The 20,458-nt window shown below is 43.4% G+C and overlaps 1 protein-coding gene and 1 long non-coding RNA gene across 4 annotated transcripts in view; one reads left to right on the forward strand and one right to left on the reverse strand.

Moving 5' to 3' along the window:
• The window catches only part of LOC129710956 (uncharacterized), a 116,669-nt gene that overhangs the window by 70,384 nt on the left and 25,827 nt on the right, over window positions 1-20,458 (forward strand). The window lies entirely within an intron of this gene.
• Window positions 1-20,458, reverse strand: part of LOC129710954 (semaphorin-6B-like) — a 334,781-nt gene that overhangs the window by 13,989 nt on the left and 300,334 nt on the right. For all 3 annotated transcript variants that reach the window (XM_055658270.1, XM_055658271.1, XM_055658272.1), the window contains 5 exons: window positions 14,964-15,113; window positions 10,406-10,585; window positions 6,301-6,441; window positions 3,022-3,099; window positions 887-945 (listed from right to left, as the gene is read on the reverse strand). In XM_055658270.1, coding sequence (XP_055514245.1) covers window positions 887-945; window positions 3,022-3,099; window positions 6,301-6,441; window positions 10,406-10,585; window positions 14,964-15,113 — 608 coding nt within the window. The remainder of the gene's footprint in view (window positions 1-886; window positions 946-3,021; window positions 3,100-6,300; window positions 6,442-10,405; window positions 10,586-14,963; window positions 15,114-20,458) is intronic.

The following is a 20,458-nucleotide window of genomic DNA, read 5'->3' on the forward strand; positions in this document are numbered from 1 at the left end:
GCCATAAAAACGACATAAATATTCATTAAAATTCTCCTTACACTTGGTCCCTGGGGTTGGCACAACTTTGTATTACACAAATTTGTCATGTCTCACTTACGATGAATGAAGGTATCTCATTTTAGTTTATAAAAAATTAGTCTGCTTCCATGGAAACAGTCAATTCCAATTATCAGTACATCTGTTTGCTTTAACACTGGATTCACTTATCAGAAATTCATGACAAAAATACATTCTGTGTATTTTTTGGGCACAATTTGAGTGTGCAAAATAGTGAACATTTTTTTTGATTTAATGTGTAAAATTGAACACCGTCACAGTTGTGGAATTTAGGAACCCATCTCTGAAAGTCAGGGTCCATTCCGACAATACATACCCAGAGTGGGGCCCTACCCACCCTAGTCCTGGGCGTAGAAACCCCCTCTCCCCAAAAAATCCTGGAGTCTATTGTTATTAATTTATGGGATGTGGGAGTCGCCTGCATGCAAGACTCAACCCAATTGTATGAGGCCATTTCTAGGGCGGTGGATAAATCAGAGAGCGTTCTCATTGTCCACTCACTTGCCCATGGTCAGAGAATAATGGACTGAATTTGGCCAAGTGACTATTCTATCTATGTTATTCCCAGTCTAAGACCATGGATCTCTGGATCTCCAGTGGAGAGTCAGGTCGTGAAACCTCCCTCTCGTTAGTGAGGTTGTTGGAACAATGATTGGCATCTCTTCATCTGAGCCCAATGAACATGGTCTAGTTCTGGAGTTGCTTGTTATGTCTGGTTTGCTGGCTACTCCCCCAGCTCATGTTGGGAGATTACACTTCACCGTTCAGCTCCTTATCATTGAATCATTGGGGATAATGAGATTCACATTACTCTGTGAAAACTCACCCTCACAGTCACCCAAGTGCGTCGTGTTTCCGTGCTCAACGTCTTGTTCAAACGGAATGCTGCAGGATGAACAAACAAACAAACAGTTCATGCACAATCTTTATTGCAATAATCATCCTACTCCATCTCTCTCAACCTTTTCAAATACCTGAACTTAACAATGTAAAATAAGAAATAACACTCACATTCAACTGAATGGCTCTACCTCAGATGCTATTGTTATTTATCTGTAATTTTTAATTTTTTTTTATATGTATGTATTTTTACCTTATCCTATATATTTAAAATTGCTCCTGTGAATCGCACCGTGGGATTGACTTTTAAATTTCGTTGTACCATGTGCAATGACAATAAAGAGATTCATTCATTCAAATTGGATCCACATTAGTTTGAAAATACAGAGGCATATAATACGTAATATTGCAATAATCTGTTTGATTGCAGTGAGCTTTAAAATGATGTATTCTGTGTTCTCGCCTGAACTTAGTTTCCCGAATCTTCCGGAATCTTAGACTTCTTAAGCTTGAGCCCAGGCAGTGTGAAGTAGACAACTATGCATGATCACCCCACACAGATGACCGTATTCCCATTAATTGCCAGTGTAAAGGCTTGTGCATGAAGGATTTAACTTGGGTGAGGCAGCTGAAGAAAGGCAAGAACATGGCAAAAGGAATTCTCTTCCCAATTATTGGACGTTGCCTGAAAATCCACTATGATGGGGAATTTAGGGCGTGTGGCACAAACTGCTCTGTGTTGATGGAATATGTTGATCCTGGAATGTAGGAAGTAGGATTGTGTTTTCCTAAGTCTGTGGAATTTAGGAATGTAAGAGGTGACCTTATTGACAGAGAGAAGATAATGGTAGGAATTTGCTTCTGGTGGAAGAATCTATTAATGAAGGGTAAAATATCAGGATTAGTGTATCAACTGATGAAGGATCAGATAAGGAGGAAGATTTTAAAGGCCAACACCATTTATTGATGTTATTATGTAAACTGCATGGGCAGCAAGAGTCAGACTCATTGGGTAATCAGTAGATGAACCTTGGCCCACTTTAACAAGCTGGAATTGGTCACCAACTAGCAGCCCTGGGCTACGAGTCTTGGTTGACAGTTAGGAGTCAACTACACTGGGGCTGAAGTCACATTGATTGGATGAAGGTGACAATCTCTTTCCTCGCAGGTTGGGCATCAGGTTCTTCGAAACCCGAGGATGAATGTGAAGCGGAAGATATTTTGTTCAGTAATTTGGACAAATCCTTGTTTCCAGTATACTGTGCTTCCATCTACGGCTCTCATAGTGAGGGGCATCATTTGCAAACTCTTTACACTCAACAGATCCCTCACCAGCAATGAACAATTTGACAGCGAGAGAACTGCAGTTTAAATAACTGCTAAATAAATACTTAAAAACCTGGAATGTATGTCGGTGTAAGGGAAGGGAGTGAGGCTGAGTAAAGGTCCAGTGCACACTCCCTGATTAAAACCATATTTAATACCATTTTCTGCTGTTTATTTTGAAGTTAAATGAAGGAAATGGAAAAATGATTTCTGATAATTAAGTTTTATTTTGAAGGATCTTGGCAGACAAATCAAAAACCCAAGTCTCTGGTCTAGAATTGAATGACTCTTGTCTAAGCTAAAATTTCGATGGAATATAGATATTTCTATTTTGGCAGATTTATCGGTTTTTAGCATCGCAAAGTGTTTTGTGGACAAAGCGAGTGTCCTGATCAGCAAATCCTTGTTCATTTGTTCTGAGGATGAGCACAACATTGGCAATGTTGCATTTATTACCCATGCCTAAACTGGAGTGGGCATATTGATGGCTTTGCAATTACATATTGGCCAGATTGGATAAGATTGGTAGATTTTCTTCTCTAATGAGCAAGTTTTTGGGTATATGACAATTAGACTCACATTGAGCATGACTGATACTCATATTTCCTCTAATTTAAAATGTTAAACTGCCAAAATGAACTAATTCCTCTGATCCAGGACTCCTGTGACTAAGTATTACTCTTAACTGCTAGTCCAGCAACTAACCACTACATTAGTGGACATCTTCTACCAGCTGGCCTCTCCAATGCTGAAACAAAAACCTTTGGTTATGTTCTGGGATTAAGGTGGGTCTACCTGGTTCCTGGCTCCAAATAGGCACACTGTCCATCTCCAATCCAGCCACAATATGGGTCACGTGTGCCAACACAGCTCCTTTAGAGAGAAGATGTGAAACATTCTCACGTTAGACAACGTCAATAAAATCATCATCATTTGTTTCCTCAAACTCATTCTCCACACATAGATAATAGATACCCTATTGATACTCTGCTCTCCCCCAGTTCCAGTCCTCACTGTGCAAGTCTCAGTGATGACTTTTGGCAAACTATTCAAATGTGGGGGCTTTGAAAGTGAAGTTAATCGTGAAGTTGCCTGGAGCATAAACATATGTTTACAGCAAGAGTTCCTGAAATGTAATCAGATGTGAAATGACTGCTCATCCAGTAACTTAAGTCTGAAGAAGAGTCTCGACCTGAAACATCACCCATCCTTTCTCTCCAGAGATGCTGCCTGTCCCGCTGAGTTACTCCAGCATTTTGTGTCTATCTCCAGTAATTTAGCCACTGCAGACCAGCAGGTAAATGGGACTTAGTGTCTACGACATTTGAAACTGGCATCTGCGATTTTCCTTCTCACCCTTAGCGCAGGTATGTTACCGGGGGCTTAGAGCCACTGATAAATTTCCAGGCAAACATTTCAATTTGGAAAACATTTTATTGCAGTAACCTTTAATTCCTACCTTGAAGAACATTCAGAGGTGGCAAACAGACACAAAACGCTGGAGTAACTCAGCGGGACAGGCAGCATCTCTGGAGAGAAGGAATGCGTGACGTTTCAGGTCGAGTTTTGGGTCAGACTGAAGAAGGGTCTCGACCTGAAACATCACCCATCCTTTCTCTCCAGAGATGCTGCCTGTCCCGCTGAGTTACTCCAGCATTTTGTGTCTACGATTTAAACCAGCATCTGCAGTTCCTTCTCACACAGGTAGTTGGGGGCAGGTACAATAACAACATTTAAAAGGCATTTCGACAGATACATGGTTCGGATAGGTTTAGATGGTTCGATATGGGCCAAATGCGGACATGTAAGACTAGTGTAGATGGGGCATGATGGTTGGCATGGGCAAGTTGGGCTGAAGGGCCTGTTTCTGTGCTGTATGACTATGACTCTATTCCAGGGCTTTGGCAGGGAACTAACTCTATTAAAGTTTCTCTTTTTCACATTTTAAATACATACTCAACAGATTGATTGAATTGATTGAAGCTGAATGGTGAAGTGCAGCATGGAAACAGGCCCTTTGGCCCACCGAGTCCATGTTGACCATCGATTACCCATTTACACAAATTCTGTGCTATCCCACTTGTACATCCACCCCCCTACACACAAGTGGCCAATTAATCTACAAACCGGCACATCTTTGAGAAATGGGAAGTAACCGGAAACGTGCAAACTCCACACTAACAGCACCTAAGGTCAGGATCGAACCCTTGTCTCTACCGGCTGTGATACTGTGTGTCCATCTTCCGTAACCTTTTTTCTCCAAAGCTAACATTGCCTTTCTCTGCAAATTCATTTTCATTCAGCTGCCTTCTGAGATCTCTATGAGGCCGTCAGTTTTGACAAGGTCCATGCCAGTTTCCCCCTGTAGTCTGAGTTTCAATGTGGTGTAGGAAAAGCATTAAAGGTATGTCAAGCTTCGATTATTTGAGTGAATTCTAATCCGGATGCTGTGTTCAGCACAAGAATTCCCTCTGTGGTTTACAGCTGACACTCTGGAGCAGTACATTGTGTTCAGCCCATTGAACATTGGCAGGGTTTTCTTAACTCTATAATTCACCCAAGTTCATTCAAAACACCAGGTTCTGAAGAAGTGCCTTCAAATGTAGTATTGTAAACATGCCTGACTAATCTTTCTCAAGTGTGGAATTCATCGGGAATGTTCACAGCCTGTTGTTCCATGTTATCCCATGTTCACATATGTTGTTACATGTTATCCCATGTTCACAGATGTTGTTACATGTTATCCCATGTTCACAGCCTGTTGTTCCATGTTCACCCCATGTTCACAGCCTGTTGTTCCATGTTATCCCATGTTCACAGATGTTGTTACATGTCATCCCATGTTCACCGCCTGTTGTTCCATGTAATCCCATGTTCACAGATGTTGTTCCATGTAATCCCATGTTCACAGATGTTGTTACATGTCATCCCATGTTCACCGCCTGTTGTTGGGAGGTTTTGGTGCTGGTTTCATCTCGTGGTTTTGCAGTTGGTGAAAATCCACACAATGTGAAATTATTCGCTTAATTACCCTTCAATTGTTCAGAAGAAGGCCAATAACCGTCATAATTCAAGACCATTCCCAACATCCATTGTGTAATTCCCAGTTGTGCTTAACTCACTGAACTTAGTTGAGGAGAGACAGGCTTCATTGTAGAGCTGTGCAGATGCAAGGACTCACCTCGGGTGGGAAGTTTGAATGTAGGACAAGATCAAGCTGGCCACCATCAGAACTCATTCACAACAGGCACTTGATAAAGGGTCTGGGAGTTTGGCTTGTGTTAGCAGTCTCATTGTGCGTAGATTCCAATCCTTCAGCATGTGCCAAAGAGCTTTACAATCAAGTCATCACTTTATGGAAACACCATTAGCATTGTCACAGAGAGAATTTTGAGAGCTCTACTCAAAAAACATGAGATGAATGAATGCAGATCAGGGTGAGAGATGGAAAGAGTTGGGTTCTGGGTGGAACCCTCTGGTCACTCCCAACTTGCACCATTGCATCTTTTGAATTTATTCACATCTCACCTGCACGCTCTCATCACTGAGAACTCTCTCAGTGTCACCATGGGGTGTCAGCCCAGACCCTGCAATCAAACTTCAATGAGAATGGAACTCACCAACTCAAAGACAAGAACATCAATGTGTGGGAGGAAGGGAGAACATGGAAGCAGAGACAGAGACAGAGGAGTTTAGTTTAGAAATACAGTGCGGAAACAGGCCCTTCGGCCCACCGAGTCTATGCTGACCAGCGATCCCCGCACATTAATACTATCCTACACACACTAGGGACAAATTATATGTTTACACCAAGCTAATGAACCTACAAACCTGTACATTTTAGGAGTGTGGGAGGAAACTAAAGATCTCGGAGAAAACCCACGCAGGTCACGGGGAGAATGTACAAATTCCATACAGACAGCACCCGTGGTCGGGATTGAACCCGGGTCTCTGGCGCTGCGAGCGCTGTAAGGCAGCAACTCTACCGCTGCGCCACCGTGCAGAATTAACGGGTACATGTCATAAATTGAAGGTATTATGGCAAAGTTTGTAGTGATCTGTGGTCGGACTCACTTCATGCAGGCAGCATGTTGCTGACAATGGGCAAAGGCAACTCGGACAACACACGAGGAAAATGCCACCAATACGGTTCCACTCATCTTGTCGAGCTCCATACTCACTATCCTGCGCTGCTCTTGCCCTTTGGTGTTACACCTGTAATAAAGAGCAGATTCATGACTTCAATGCTGTTGCTGGGGCACAAATAAACAGGAATTATTTAATACAACACACTTCACAGGACACCTCAAACTGGGTCGACACAAAATGCTGGAGTAACTCAGCGGGACAGGCAGCATCTCTGGAGAGAAGGAATGGTGCCTGTCCTCTAGAGATGCTGCCTGTCCTCCAGAGAGTTACTCCAGCATTTTGTGTCCACCTTTGATTTAAACCGGCATCTGCAGTTCTTTCCTACTCCTCAAACTGGGTGACAATGAGTTATCCCTGGAGTACATTCAATGCTGCAAAGCAGGAGAGATGTCCAGCGGTCTCGGCACAGGAAAGTCTTGAAAGAACAATCAGTGAGCTATTCGTTTCGGCCCGAAAAGAACAATCAGCTTTTCTGTGTAACCAGCTATTCATATATATTTTGGTTGATAATTAGTGCATAGGTTAGTCCTTATATTTTACATCCTGTCAATGGTCATTAATATGACAAAATAATAAGTCACGACTTCTTACAACCTCCCCTTCCCGCTTCATTCACCCCTTTCTGAAAATATTGTTCTTTATGGAGTTTTGGTTTAGGAGTGATGAGATGAGACTGCAATTTAATGTAATTATTGGCTATCCTCTGAAATAGATTGCACCTAATGTCCTCATCTAGTTCTGCATTGCCAAGAGTGGTTCACATTCATTTCAAAGAAGACTCATTTGTGTTCTGCCAATTTTCATCAACCATTGAAAATACTTGGACCATTGGCCCTTTCTAATTGTCTTGTTGCAAGGAGACCTCAAACCTCTCCAGATATCTTTACAGCTCTTGGAAGGGAGCCCAAAATGTTTAATGCTTTTTTTAATCATTTCCTCGGAATCATCTAATATTCTTATTAAATACGCAGCATCTCATCGACCGTTTATGTGGACGCTAAAACTATTTGGTTTAATTTTTGAAATTATCTGCTTGTAATTTCACAAATGTTATTCATTGCTTTAAGTTGCTGCTTTGTTTGATACTGAGGTTCATTCTTTCTGTAATAGTGTCTGCTCTTGTGAAGCTGGTGGGGATGAAAGTCATTAGCAGTGGCTCACAATTGGCTCAACCCTGCATTGGTTATCAACATGAGCTCAGCGTGATTACTGACAAATGGGCATCTTTACAATAGTTGGTACTTGCATTTAGTCTGTCCCCCCTGACATCTTTGATCTCACCCTGATGTTGCAAAATGTCAGAATCTCTTCAGAAGCACAAAAGGCCAAAGTGAATCTTATTCCTAGACATTGAATATTAACATTAATATAATATCTGAAGAAGGGTTTCGGCCAGAAACGTTGCCTATTTCCTTCGCTCCATAGATGCTGCTGCACCCGCTGAGTTTCTCCAGCATTTTTGTGTACCTTGAATATTAACATAATGTCTGATGATTAAAATATCATCCTTAAACCCAAAGTTACTAGCATTTGGAACCTGCCAGCAAGGGTTCATGAAACCATTGAATGCAAAATCTTTGCCCTGCCTTTAGCCCCAACGCCAGGCTTTATGATCAGTGAACTCAACAGGGACTGGGATCCAAACTGGTGCCTCATTGAAGGATGTTTAAGAAGGAACTGCAGATGCTGGAAAATCGAAGGTAAAAATCCGCTGCTCTAGATGTCAGCTGATCTACATCGGTGAGACCAAGAGTAGGCTTGGCGATCCCTTCGTTGAACACCTCCACTCGGTTTGCAATAACCAACCTGATCTCCCGGTGGCTCAGCACTTCAACTCCCCCTCCCATTCCGAATCCGACCTTTCTGTCCTGGGCCTCCTCCACGGCCAGAGTGGGGACCACCGTAAATTGGAGGAGCAGAACCTCGTATTTCACTTGGGCAGTTTGCACCCCAGCGATATGAACATTGACCTCTCTAATTTCAGGTAGTCCCTACTTTCTCCTCCCCTTCTCAGCTCTCCCTCAGCCCACTGGCTCCATCTCTTCCTTTCTTCTTCAAAACGTTGCCTATTTCCTTCGCTCCATAGATGCTGCTGCACCCGCTGAGTTTCTCCAGTGTTTTTGTCTCCCATTGAAGGATATTATCTTGCTGGCAGGTAGGTTGGTACAGCTACCTACAGCGTATATGATATAGCTACCTATAGCTAGTATGTTGGTTCAGCTACATACAAGCTAGTATGTTGAAATAGCTATTCTACGTAAGGGCATCATGGTGGCAGAGTGAATAGAATTGCTGCATCACAGTTCCAGTCACCCAGGTTTAATCCAGACCTCTGGCGATATCTGAGTGCAGTTCCTCCCTGCATTCTCCCTGCTTCTGTGTGGCTTTTCCAAATGTTCCAGTTTTCCTCCTAAGTACATAAAGGTGGGGAGGCTGAGTGCCCCCAGTGTGTACAGTGCCCACTGTAAATCACCCCCAGTGTGTAAACCACCCCCAGTGTGTACAGTGCCCACTGTAAATCACCCCCCAGTGCCCACAGTGCCCACTGTAAATCACCCCCAGTGTATACAGTGCCCACAGTGCCCACTGTAAATCACCCCCAGTGTGTACAGTGCCCACTGTAAACCACCCCAGTGTGTACAGTGCCCACTGTAAACCACCCCCAGTGCCCACAGTGCCCAGTGTAAATCACCCCCAGTGTATACAGTGCCCACTGTAAACCACCCCAGTGTGTACAGTGCCCACTGTAAACCACCCCCAGTGCCCACAGTGCCCACTGTAAATCACCCCCAGTGTGTACAGTGCCAAGTGTAAACCACCCCAGTGTGTACAGTGCCCACTGTAAACCACCCCCAGTGTGTACAGTGCCCACTGTAAACCACCCCCAGTGGGCACAGTGGTAGAATCTGATGGGTTCATGACAATGTGGGAAGAATGCATGAAACTGGGATTAATGTAAGATTAGTACTAGCTAAGGGTATTTGATGACGGTGCACTGAAGGGCCTGTTTGTGCTCTGTTTCTCCCTGTGATATTTAATAAAACATGATACATGGCTTATTTTTAGCTGTAACACTTGAAACTACTGCTATGATTGATAATCCCCTTTAACTAGATTATCCATGATGATTAGCTAACATTTGGATTGCTCCCAGAGGCATTCTGATTCTTTGTTTTTTCCAACCAGTAAACAGTCAGCTAATGTTCTCTTCAACCTTTCATCACTGTTTTAATGTGATGTGTCTTTTGTGTACAGGCAACATTACTGGCCAGTATTTATTGATTTGCAGTGTCGGTTGTGAAAAGAAGCTGTTGACAAGGGCTTGGGTACATAGTGTGGGTCAACAAGGCTGAGCAAAGTTAGAGATGCTGCCTGACCCATTGACTTACTCCAGTGTTTTGTGTATGCCTTCAATGTAAACCAGCATCTTCAGTTCCTCCCTATAAACTTGGGGAGAATGCGGAAAGCAGGAAGACGGAAAGTACTGAGGAAGATATAAAGAGAAGGCAGATTTTGAGATCTTGGAATGACTTGGAGATGGCGACTGCAATGAATTTGTCCCAATGTCGTGAATTCCTCACAGAGTGAAAGACCTTGCAACTTGGTACAATGATGTGTCTTGTACAGTGGCAGAAAAGTGCGGCAACACTAAGTACATCAATTAAACAAAGCTAAACACCAACTGGTGTTGGCCAATGCAGAGTGTTTATACTATGGTGTGAGAGAGTGTGTGTGTGTGTGTGTGTGTGTGTGTGTGTGTGTGTGTGTGTGTGTGTGTGTGTGTGTGTGTGTGTGTGTGTGTGTGTGTGTGTGTGTGTGTGTGTGTGTGTGTGTGTGTGTGCAGTGTGTGTGTGTGCGGTGTGTGTGTGTGCGGTGTGTGTGCAGTGTGTGGAGTGTGTGTGGTGTGTGTGGTGTATGTGTGCAAGTGTGGTGAGTGTGTGAATGTTTAATACAAGCTTCTGGGTCTTTGCACACTCTTTGTAAATATTCGGCAATGTTTTCAATTATTTTGGTATAAAAGAATTCTTACTTCTCTGGGCTGTAAGCATCAAAATGTTCGAGGAATAAGCTTCGATTGACAAAGTTTGTACTTGTAGTTGGTCTAATGAGGAATTTGAGAATAATGCCGGTTTCAGAGCCCAGGAATACCACAGTGTGGTTCTTAAAGGGGCCAGCCTCCGTGTCCACCACGATTTTGTCCAGGCGATCTCTGCGTATTGAAATGAGATATTGATTACATAACAGAATAGATAAAAACTGAGCAGTTTCCAGTAACAGTTAATAAAACATGACATGTGGCCTATTTTTATCTGTAAAACCTCGGTATAGTTTGAAATATTAGCACATCACATGATGTCATATCATCAATCTCTCTCTGGGCTTCTGTCCACTCAGGTTGTTGAATTTTGCGACCACAGAGATATTGTTTATGCTGTTGCATTTAAGCTCTCCCTAGTATTACTGATTGGGGTGGAGAGAATCTATTGAATATTTTTAAAGCTAGACAGTATAGATCTAATGTTGACAAACAGGTCACTTGTAAAACAGTAAGAACATTTTCAGGTAATTTAAATGAGTGTTTGCCAGTCGTTGTCAATTTGTCCTTCCAATATTTAATATGTAAAAGAATATGTGTGTGTTTATGATAGTGTTTATAATTTGTTTGATTGTTTGTTTGTTTGTCTTTTTGTACAAAGTCCACGAGCATTGCCACTTTCATTTCACTGCACATCTCATATGTGTAGGTGACGAATACACTCAAGTAGCGATCTACAGATTACTTCAGGGCACATGGATCTTTCTGGTACGTCAGCTCGTGAGAACATGAGCAGCTTATGTTGAGCCGGGTGCCAGTAAAGTTTCAGATTGCACCAGTTTAGCAGTCCAAACACTCAGCCTTGCAGCTACTCCTGCCATCATGTTGTGCAGCATTTGTATTAGTTTAGTTTATTGTGCAGTGCAGCACCTCCATGCCTCATTCAGTTTAATTATTGGGAAATGTTCATGAAGGCCTCTGGGAATAGACGGGGGAAAATAGTTGTGAATGCAAGATAAATGAAGCAGCCCTGATTAAAGCTGTAGACAGGATAAGGACAGAGACAGAACAGTTGCAAATAAATCAGAAGGATTAACATTTGCAAAATGAAGACAGGAACTAAAGTGAAAACCAAAACAGGGAACATTTGAATAATCCCTGATTTTCATACAGCAAAAGATGGTAACAAATATATAAGGGATTGTCCCTCGGCAGTTTCAGGACAAGAGGAATAAGAGAAACACATTTATTGTTTCCTCATTTACTCCAACACTCAGTGGCAGAAAACAGAGTCACCGTCACACAGCGTGGAAACAGGCCCTTCTGCCCAACTTGCCCATGCCGACCAACAATGACCCCCTCCCCCCCATCTGCAAGAGTCCCACCTGCCCATATCCCTCTAAACCTATCCTATCCATGAACCTGTCCAAATGTTTCTGCCTCAACTACCTCCTCCAGAGTTGGTCCATACACCCACTAAGCCCCAGGGCTGTGGTAGTATAATGGTTATTTCCTGATTAGTACGGGTGTCAGAGAGTATGGGGAGAAGGCAGGAGAATGGGGTTAGGAGGGGGAGATTGAATGGCAGAGTACATGATGGGCCGATAGGCCTGATCCTACTATTCCTTATGACTTTATGACCCTTGTGTAAAAAAGGTTACCCCTCAGGTTCCTATTAAATCGTTCCCTCCTTACCTTAAACACATGTACTCTTGGCCTCGATTCCTCTCACAAACCAACCTTCCTTCCATTGACTCCATCTACACCACGCTGCCTCGGCAAGGTCAGCAACATAATCAAGGGCCAGTCTCACCCTGGCCACTCTCTCTTCTCTCCTATCCCATCGGGCAAGGGGTACATAAGTGTGAAAAAGCATACCTCTAGATTCAGAGACAGCTGTTATCAGGCAACTGAACCATCCTCAAACCACCTAGAGTGCAGTCCTGATCTCCCATCTACCTCTTTGGAAACCTTAAACTATCATTAATCAGACTTTATTGGATTTTATCTTACACTAAATATTGTACCGTTTATCCTTTATCTGTATACTCCGGACAGCTTGATTGTAATCATGTATAGTCTTTGACCAAATAGCATCTAAAAGCTTTTCACTGCACTTTAGTACACATAAATAATAAATTAAACTAAAACTTAGACAAGTGGACTTGGTCAGAAAACCTCCCGGGTACACTCACTTCAGCATTGGACGGAGCTGTGCCCAATTCTTCAGAGTGCAATAGCAGTCACCAGCACATTTATTCCAGCAGCACAAAAGATGCTTCTTAATGTTTCCCATCGGTCCAAAACATGACGTGCTAACGGCCGGCCTGGCTTCATGCATCATTTCTCCTGCCTCCAACTATCCCCAGATATTGCTGCAGCTCATATGTAGATGATTATCTTTTGAACCAGGACAATGGAGCAGATACTCAACCAAGGAACACATGTTCCCGAGTGATGTTGGACTCTGGGCTTGGATGGTCCCAGCAATCACTCTGGTCAATTTGGTCTTGAGCTGCAGTGGGCTCTCATAGTTCTGTTACTCTGCTGCCGAGCTCACTGAAAGGAATGGAAACATACCTGCAGCATCACAGTAAAGTATGTCAAGACTTGTGTGTCAAGGATGCATCATTTGTTATATGCACCAGTTAAGAACCGGAATGATGGCAATATTACTTGCTGCAGTGTTACAGGCACGTTGGAAACAAGAACAATAAATATATAATAAACAATTAGTCATTCTAAGTAAACTAGACCATGATAGTGTAAAAGCCTAGCTGTGTAGAGCAACCACAAGAGTGCAAAGACCATTGTGGTTCAGTGAGGTTGGTTGAGGTGGTGAATGTACGGTTGTGGTTCTCTGGGGTTGAGGTGGTGAATGTACGGTTGTGGTTCGCTGGGGTTGAGGTGGTGAACACAGGAGGTAAAATTCTGTTGATGTTTCAACATTACTGAAAATGAATGAAGCAAAAATCACTGTTTGTAATGATCAGTCGTCCAATCGATGCCCACCAATTTAGATCCTGGTTAGAGATGGATTTTGTTTTCCAGCCGTTGTTTCGATGGGTGTGAGGAGAGTGGATGTAACTGGAGACCATCATCCCCTGTCTTTGTTTTAACTGGACCTCGTTTCTTCACAAGTTCACTGGTTCTTTGAATCCCGCCATTTCTTACAACCACGCTGATGGTGACAAACGGTTTTAAACTCAAAGACTGCTGCCAAAGTTCACAATGTTTTCATTCACTTTTGCCACTTTCTCAGGCACAGAATAAGGTAAATGACCCTGGAGTTACTGATACAAGATGAATCCCTGGCAACCAACGTGCTTGATTGGCTACTTACATTAGGAATTAGAATTAGAATTAGAATTAGAATTAGAATTAGAATCCTTTATTGTCATTTAGACCTTTCGGTCTGAACAAAATTATGTTGCCTGCTGTCATACACAGAACCAATAAAAACAAAACATACAATAAACACAAATTAAACATCCACCACAGTGAGTTCACCAAGCACATCCTCACTGTGATGGAGGCAAAGTCTTAGTCTCCGTCTCTTCCCTCCTTGTTCTCCCTCTACGCTGAGGCGATCGATCCAGGCCGGAGATGCCGCCCTCCAGTCCAACGGACATCCGTGGTGATGTCGCCGCCGCCGAAAGCCGGAACGCCGTCTCCACTCCGAGACGGCCCGCCACAGCATCAGCTCCAGGCAGCCGCCCCCACTCCAGGTCCCGCAGTCCCCGCTCCAGGTCCCGCAGTCCCCGCTCCAGGTCCCGCAGTCTCCGCTCCAGGTCCCGCAGTCTCCGCTCCAGGTCCCGCAGTCGCCGCTCCAGGTCCCGCAGTCTCCGCTCCGAAACAGCCCGCCACAGCATCAGCTCCAGGTCCCGCAGTCCCCGCTCCGGGTCCCGCCGCTCCACCTCCAGGTCCCGCAGTCTCCGCTCCAGGTCCCGCAGTCTCCGCTCCGGGTCCCGCAGTCCCCGCTCCAGGCCAACGGAGAACCAGGAACCAGGATGCGAATATTCTGTTCCATCTATGGTTCTAAACTTGTCGGGATTATGGAAGCATATCTCAGTCACAGACCTCCTCCAGTGTGGATGGCAAGATCGTGTCCAGGGATAGGGTCGTATACTGTTTATCTTTGTTGCTTGTTACACTGAGACCTGATAACTGGATCATGTTAGTGTTCCACATCCCATTCCTTCTCTCCAGAGATGTTGCCCTGACACACTTAGTTTGTGTCCACCTTCAGTGTAAACCAACATCTGCAGTTCCTTCCTACACATGAATGTTCTGCACACCTGATATAGATGTGTGTTAGTGCAAACTTGCAGTATCCCACAGATGTAATGTATTTACTGTTACTATGACAAGATAAACCAAATATCGCACGCAGTTGTAATGGAGATGGAGCAGACAGAAGCATCCTGTTCAGAATTCCGACTGCCCAGCTCATGACTATAACTGATTTGAAATCTCTGATATCTCCATATTGGAAATCATTCAAGCTGGGATAATCCCAAATGCTCTTGAAGCCGATGTCTCTGAAACTCACTTGATGGTTGTCTTTATGATCCATGGCCCATGGTTCAGCGAAGGAACTGTGTCATCCATCAACGGATGAGTCTTTACAAAGTTCAACATCTCGTCAGGAAACCCATTAGAGGAGTTGTATTTTGTTCCTGGTTCCGCACAGCAGCCCGGTCTAAATGGGGGAGAAATAAACATTTACAGAAAGCACAGGACACTCAATTGGAAATTAAAATGGACATTTTAAGCAATTCAGTCCACTGGACAAATTAGGAGACTTTCTGTTGGTCAATCAATTCCCATTAATCTATGTTAATGAGATCTTGGTGTGCAGAAAATAGCTCAGATGTTTACTCCATTACCACCTTTTAAAACCATGATGCCTAAAATTACAAGGTAGAGAGTCACACAGCACAGAAATAGGCCCTTCGGCCCAACTTGCTCATGCTGACCAAAGTGCCCCATCTACACTTGTCCCACCTGGCCTTGTTTGGCCTTAATCCCTCCAAACATTCCTATCCAAGTACCTGTCGAAATGTCTTTTAAATGTTGTTATAGTTCCTCAGTGCCCCAACGACCTCATCTGGCAGCTTGTTATATTCACCCATCACCCTCAATGTGAAACAATTCCCTCTCAGGTTCCAACTAAATCTTTCCCCTCACCTTAAACTTATGTCTTTTAGATCTTGATTCCCTTAAGATTCTGTTCATTCACCCTAACAAGTCCCCTCATGATTGTATACACCTCCTTATGATCATGCCTGGACCTCCTAGCCTGCTCCAACCTCTCCCTATAGCTCATGCCCTCGAGTCCTGGCTACAACCTCGTAAATCTTCTTTGCACTCTTTCCAGCTTCACAAGTCTAACTTAGATGGAAGGTGGCTCCACTTGGTTCAACCCATTCAGGAACATATTTTATCAAGAAGCTGTTAATGAATTACAATAAATGCATTCCATGAGCACATACCGATCACCTCAACTTCTCATGCACAACTATGCACAGATATGATATGGTCAGATTTGGAAAGTGAGTGCTCTGGAGGTGCAGATGATGGGAAGTACAGTATGTTCAGGGTCTACTTGTATCTGTCTGTGTGTGGGCTTGGTGAGTGATGTACAATGTTCAGCCCGGCTTGTCCCTGACATGTGGTGTCCAAAATATTAAAACATATTCCACAGTTTAGCCCAAATTTTAAAAGAAGACACCAACATGCCATGGTCCCATTGTTGAGTTTTCCTTATCTTAATTGCCAGGTCCGTTGCTGCATTGGGTGCACCTTGTTCTTGTGCATCATTGCTATTTAACAAATGTCAGCGGAACAGAAATAACAAAAGATTGTTCATTTGATGGAATGTGGTATTTTTTACTCATAACACCATTTGTCTTTGACAAATAGATATGGCCATTTTCCACTTGTATGAAGGGAAATGCCACAGGATTCGCATTTCTTGCATTTGGTTTATGTTTTCTCATTCTCTCTCCCGAACGGGGGGATGAGACTCATTTCTTTATTTCAAAATCACCCACAAGCTCCTGAACCTTGGCCAAGGCTCTTCATTCTGTCATCAACCGCCTGATAAGGAGGTTTACAAATTTAGTTTCAGCACTTCAATAGTTTATTTAAAATATAACTTAATTCATGCATCATTTACGGTCATTTCATTGCGCTGGTTTCCACTGACAACCCAATCAACGTTCGGGTTTGTAGGTTAATTGGCCTCTGACCCCATGACCCTCGTGTGTCGAGAGTGGGATAACGTAGATCTAGTGTGGACGGGTGATCGATGGCCGGCGTGGACTCGATGTGTTGAAGGGTCTGTTTCCATGCTTCAGATTCAGATTCAGATTCAGATTCAGATTCAATTTTAATTGTCATTGTCAGTGTACAGTACAGAGACAACGAAATGCATTTAGCATCTCCCTGGAAGAGCGACATAGCAAATGATTTGAATAAATAATAATAAGTGTCCGGGGGGGGGGTGGTGATTGGCAGTCACCGAGGTACGTTGTTGAGTAGAGTGACAGCCGCCGGGAAGAAGCTGTTCCTCGACCTGCTGGTTCGACAACGGAGAGACCTGTAGCGCCTCCCGGATGGTAGGAGGGTAAACAGTCCATGGTTGGGGTGAGAGCAGTCCTTGGCGATGCTGAGCGCCCTCCGCAGACAGCGCTTGCTTTGGACAGACTCAATGGAGGGGAGCGAGGAACCGGTGGTGCGTTGGGCAATTTTCACCACCCTCTGCAATGCCTCCCGGTCGGAGACAGAGCAGTTGCCATACCATACTGTGATGCTGTATCCCTAAGCTAAGCCACGCATGTAAATCTTGTGTTTCCTCAGCAAATAACATGTGGGATTGTTGATGGAACTTTTAGCAGCTTGAGGCTGATCTGTAATGATGTCAGTCCTAAAATCGCCCACAAACCACGATACACTTCTTTGTTTCGCCTGAGGTGAGGTCTTTATGTCAATGGATTCTGAATCCCTGACGATTTGATTACAATCCAAGTGTTCTCATCAATAAACTAAAAGAACCTGTATTTGGTGTTGAGTAATATTGACTTCTTTCTTTTGGAAATTGTCTCCTTACTCCTCAACTAACTTTTCAACTGTTACTCCATCATTGTTAACAACCTGATCAGATATTATTCAGCTTTGCTTTACATCGAGATGTTCCCAGCTGCCTCAGTTCTTTGATTTTCCTTGCCAAGAAATTACAAAGGCACAGTGATCAACTCTAAAATGTTTTATATATATACTTGCAACATTTTTGCTTCAGAGATTACCAATTGAGTTCAAAACTGTTAGGATTCAAAGTAAAATACAACGGTTGAATCCGATTGTGAAAATGAATGAGGAGTAGAAAACAAGGGCTGATTGTGAAACAATGCAGGAGCAACAGAGTAAAGATTGGTTATGGGTGGACCGAGCAGGGCAGATGCAATTTACTGTCATGTTTGTTAAACTATCAGCACAAAAGGCCAATCTGGACAATATGTAAATTTGAGGGAAGGTAAAAGAGACCTTCTTAGCAGAATCACTGTTTAACATCTAACCATTGCGGAGCAGAAGTTAACAAAGCCAATAAAATATTGACCCATGTGTCCAAAACAACAGAATGGAAGTCAGACACAAAAAGCTGGAGTAAGTCAGTGGGTCAGGCAGCATCTCTGGAGAAAAGGAATAGGTGGCGTTTTGGGTCGAGGCCCTTCAGACATTGTGTGTTTATCAATCTACTTGTTGAGTGCTTTGTCTAATCGTCAAGCAATGGATAAAAGAGCCACAAAAACTGAACTCGTCCTTGAGATTTGATTTGTGAGAAGCAACTGGAGAAACTTAGTCCCTTTTGGTTCGATGGAAAGAATTCAAATCGAAAAGGTGAGCCAAGAAAATAAATGTAAATAATCTGAAAGAGTTGGATCAGATTGTTGTAGTAGGGTCGTTGAAGGAATTTCAGCAAGGGATTCCCCTCCAAGTATCAATCTTTATCCTTTGGACATCTGATCATGATGGATGCAAAGATCCAGAGAAACATTCAATGAAGAATGGATGGTGCAGAAGGAAGCATTATAGAAGGTAGACAAAAATGCTGGAGAAACTCAGCGGGCGAGGCAGCATCTATGGAGTGGAGGAATGGGTGACGTTTCGAGTCGAGACCCTTCTTCTTTCAGCCTGATACATTATAGAATGTGGTTTCTGAGATACACAACAATGGGTTATCCCTTATCCCAAATTATCATTCAATATTATCTCTTTTTCAGCATTGGGCTCCAGAATGGATGTTTTTAAACATGCCGAGATATTCACAATGACATTTCTGAAGTTCAACAAGTTAATTCATAAGATCATGAGTTTTAAGGCAGATTCTTGATCAGTTTGGGTGTCAGGGGTTATGGGGAGAAGGCAGGAGAATGTGATTGAAAGGGAAAGAAAGATCAGCCATGATTGAGTGGTGGAGTAGACTTGATGGGCCGAATGGCCTCATTTTGCTCCTGGACCATATGAACTTAAGAATTGTTCCTGTACCACGCAGTTGATTTTCCAGATGTACCAATGGTCCATGCATGTGTAGAACCACTTTCTGCATCGACTGTAGACAAGTTCTGAATGATTATTACATCACTCTTTGGAGTAATCCATTAAAATGTCAATCTCTGCAAAATTGTTTAACATTGTTTCAGATTTTGGAATTAAATCCATGAATTGTTTGTTGGAAATATTGCCTTTATACAGCACAGATGTATTGTTATTGTTGTCTAAATAACTATATGTGGGGCATTAGTTTATTAAGTCAAGTCAAGAACATATTCATAAATGCTCGCGGACTTTTGTGCAAATGTGCAAGAAAAAACTGCAGATGCTGGTTTAAATCGAAGATAGACACAAAATGCTGGAGTAACTCGGGACAGGCAGCATCTGTGGAGAGAAGGAATGAGCGATGTTTCGGGTCGAGACCCTTCTTCAGACTGATGATTAATAAAATACCTTATCTATGCACAAAACAGGCAAATGTGACACCACTAGTTCACACAACAAAATCCAGCAAATGTCAATGAGAAGAATGTCCAGTGATTTTTGTTATTGAGGGAAGTGTCAGAGCAGCTCACAGGACAGTGCAGAGTGCAGACGGTGTCTGGCAGACGGTGTCTGGGATGCAGACGGTGTCTGGGATACAGACGGTGGTGGGACGCAGACGGTGTCTGGGATGCAGACGGTGGTGGGATCCTTGATGTGCATTGGAGTGGAGCCAGATTAATGTGATTGATGGGATGAGTTGATCATTGACTGGCATTTCATCAATATTGTGATGGTACGTTAGCACGACTTACATCCTTGTTCCTGAATCTGGTTTAAATTTGTAAGTGGGAAACAAGCTGACAGTGAATGTTTCTACTGTGTGAATTTTGCTTTCCACACATTTTTCAATCCAATTATTAAGCTTTAAATCATTTGGTGAATGACGAGTTTAGACATCAGCTATTTGCTTCCCGGACCAAGTTTAAAAGCAACCTACACTGAAAATTGCACAGAAAGTTCCCTCTGTCCTTTGGAGTCTTTGTGCCACAGTGGAGTTATAGTAACCCACATAAAGGCAGGCATAGCTGGGGCCCATGAAGTACCCATGGCTACACCTTTAACTCAGAGAAGTTGGTGAGGGTGAGGACAAGTTCTGCCAGGTGGAGGTGAGTGTTAGTAGAGGGAAACTGTTGGGTCCCTGATTGAGAAAGACCTGGAGGACCTTGAGACCTTCCTGGTGGGGAATAGAAGTGTAGTAGGACTGGATGCCCATGGTGAAGATGCCCATGGTGAAGATGCCCATGGTGAAGATGCTCATGGTGAAGATGCCCATGGTGAAGATGCCCATGGTGAAGATGTGCCCATGGTGAAGATGCCCATGATGAAGATGTGCCCATGGTGAAGATGCTCACGGTGAAGATGCTCATGGTGAAGATGCTCATGGTGAAGATGCCCATGGTGAAGATGCTCATGGTGAAGATGCTCAATGGTGAAGATGCCCATGGT

The sequence above is a fragment of the Leucoraja erinacea genome, chromosome 29 (assembly GCF_028641065.1).
Source record: "Leucoraja erinacea ecotype New England chromosome 29, Leri_hhj_1, whole genome shotgun sequence".
Taxonomy (NCBI): Eukaryota; Metazoa; Chordata; class Chondrichthyes; order Rajiformes; family Rajidae; genus Leucoraja; species Leucoraja erinaceus.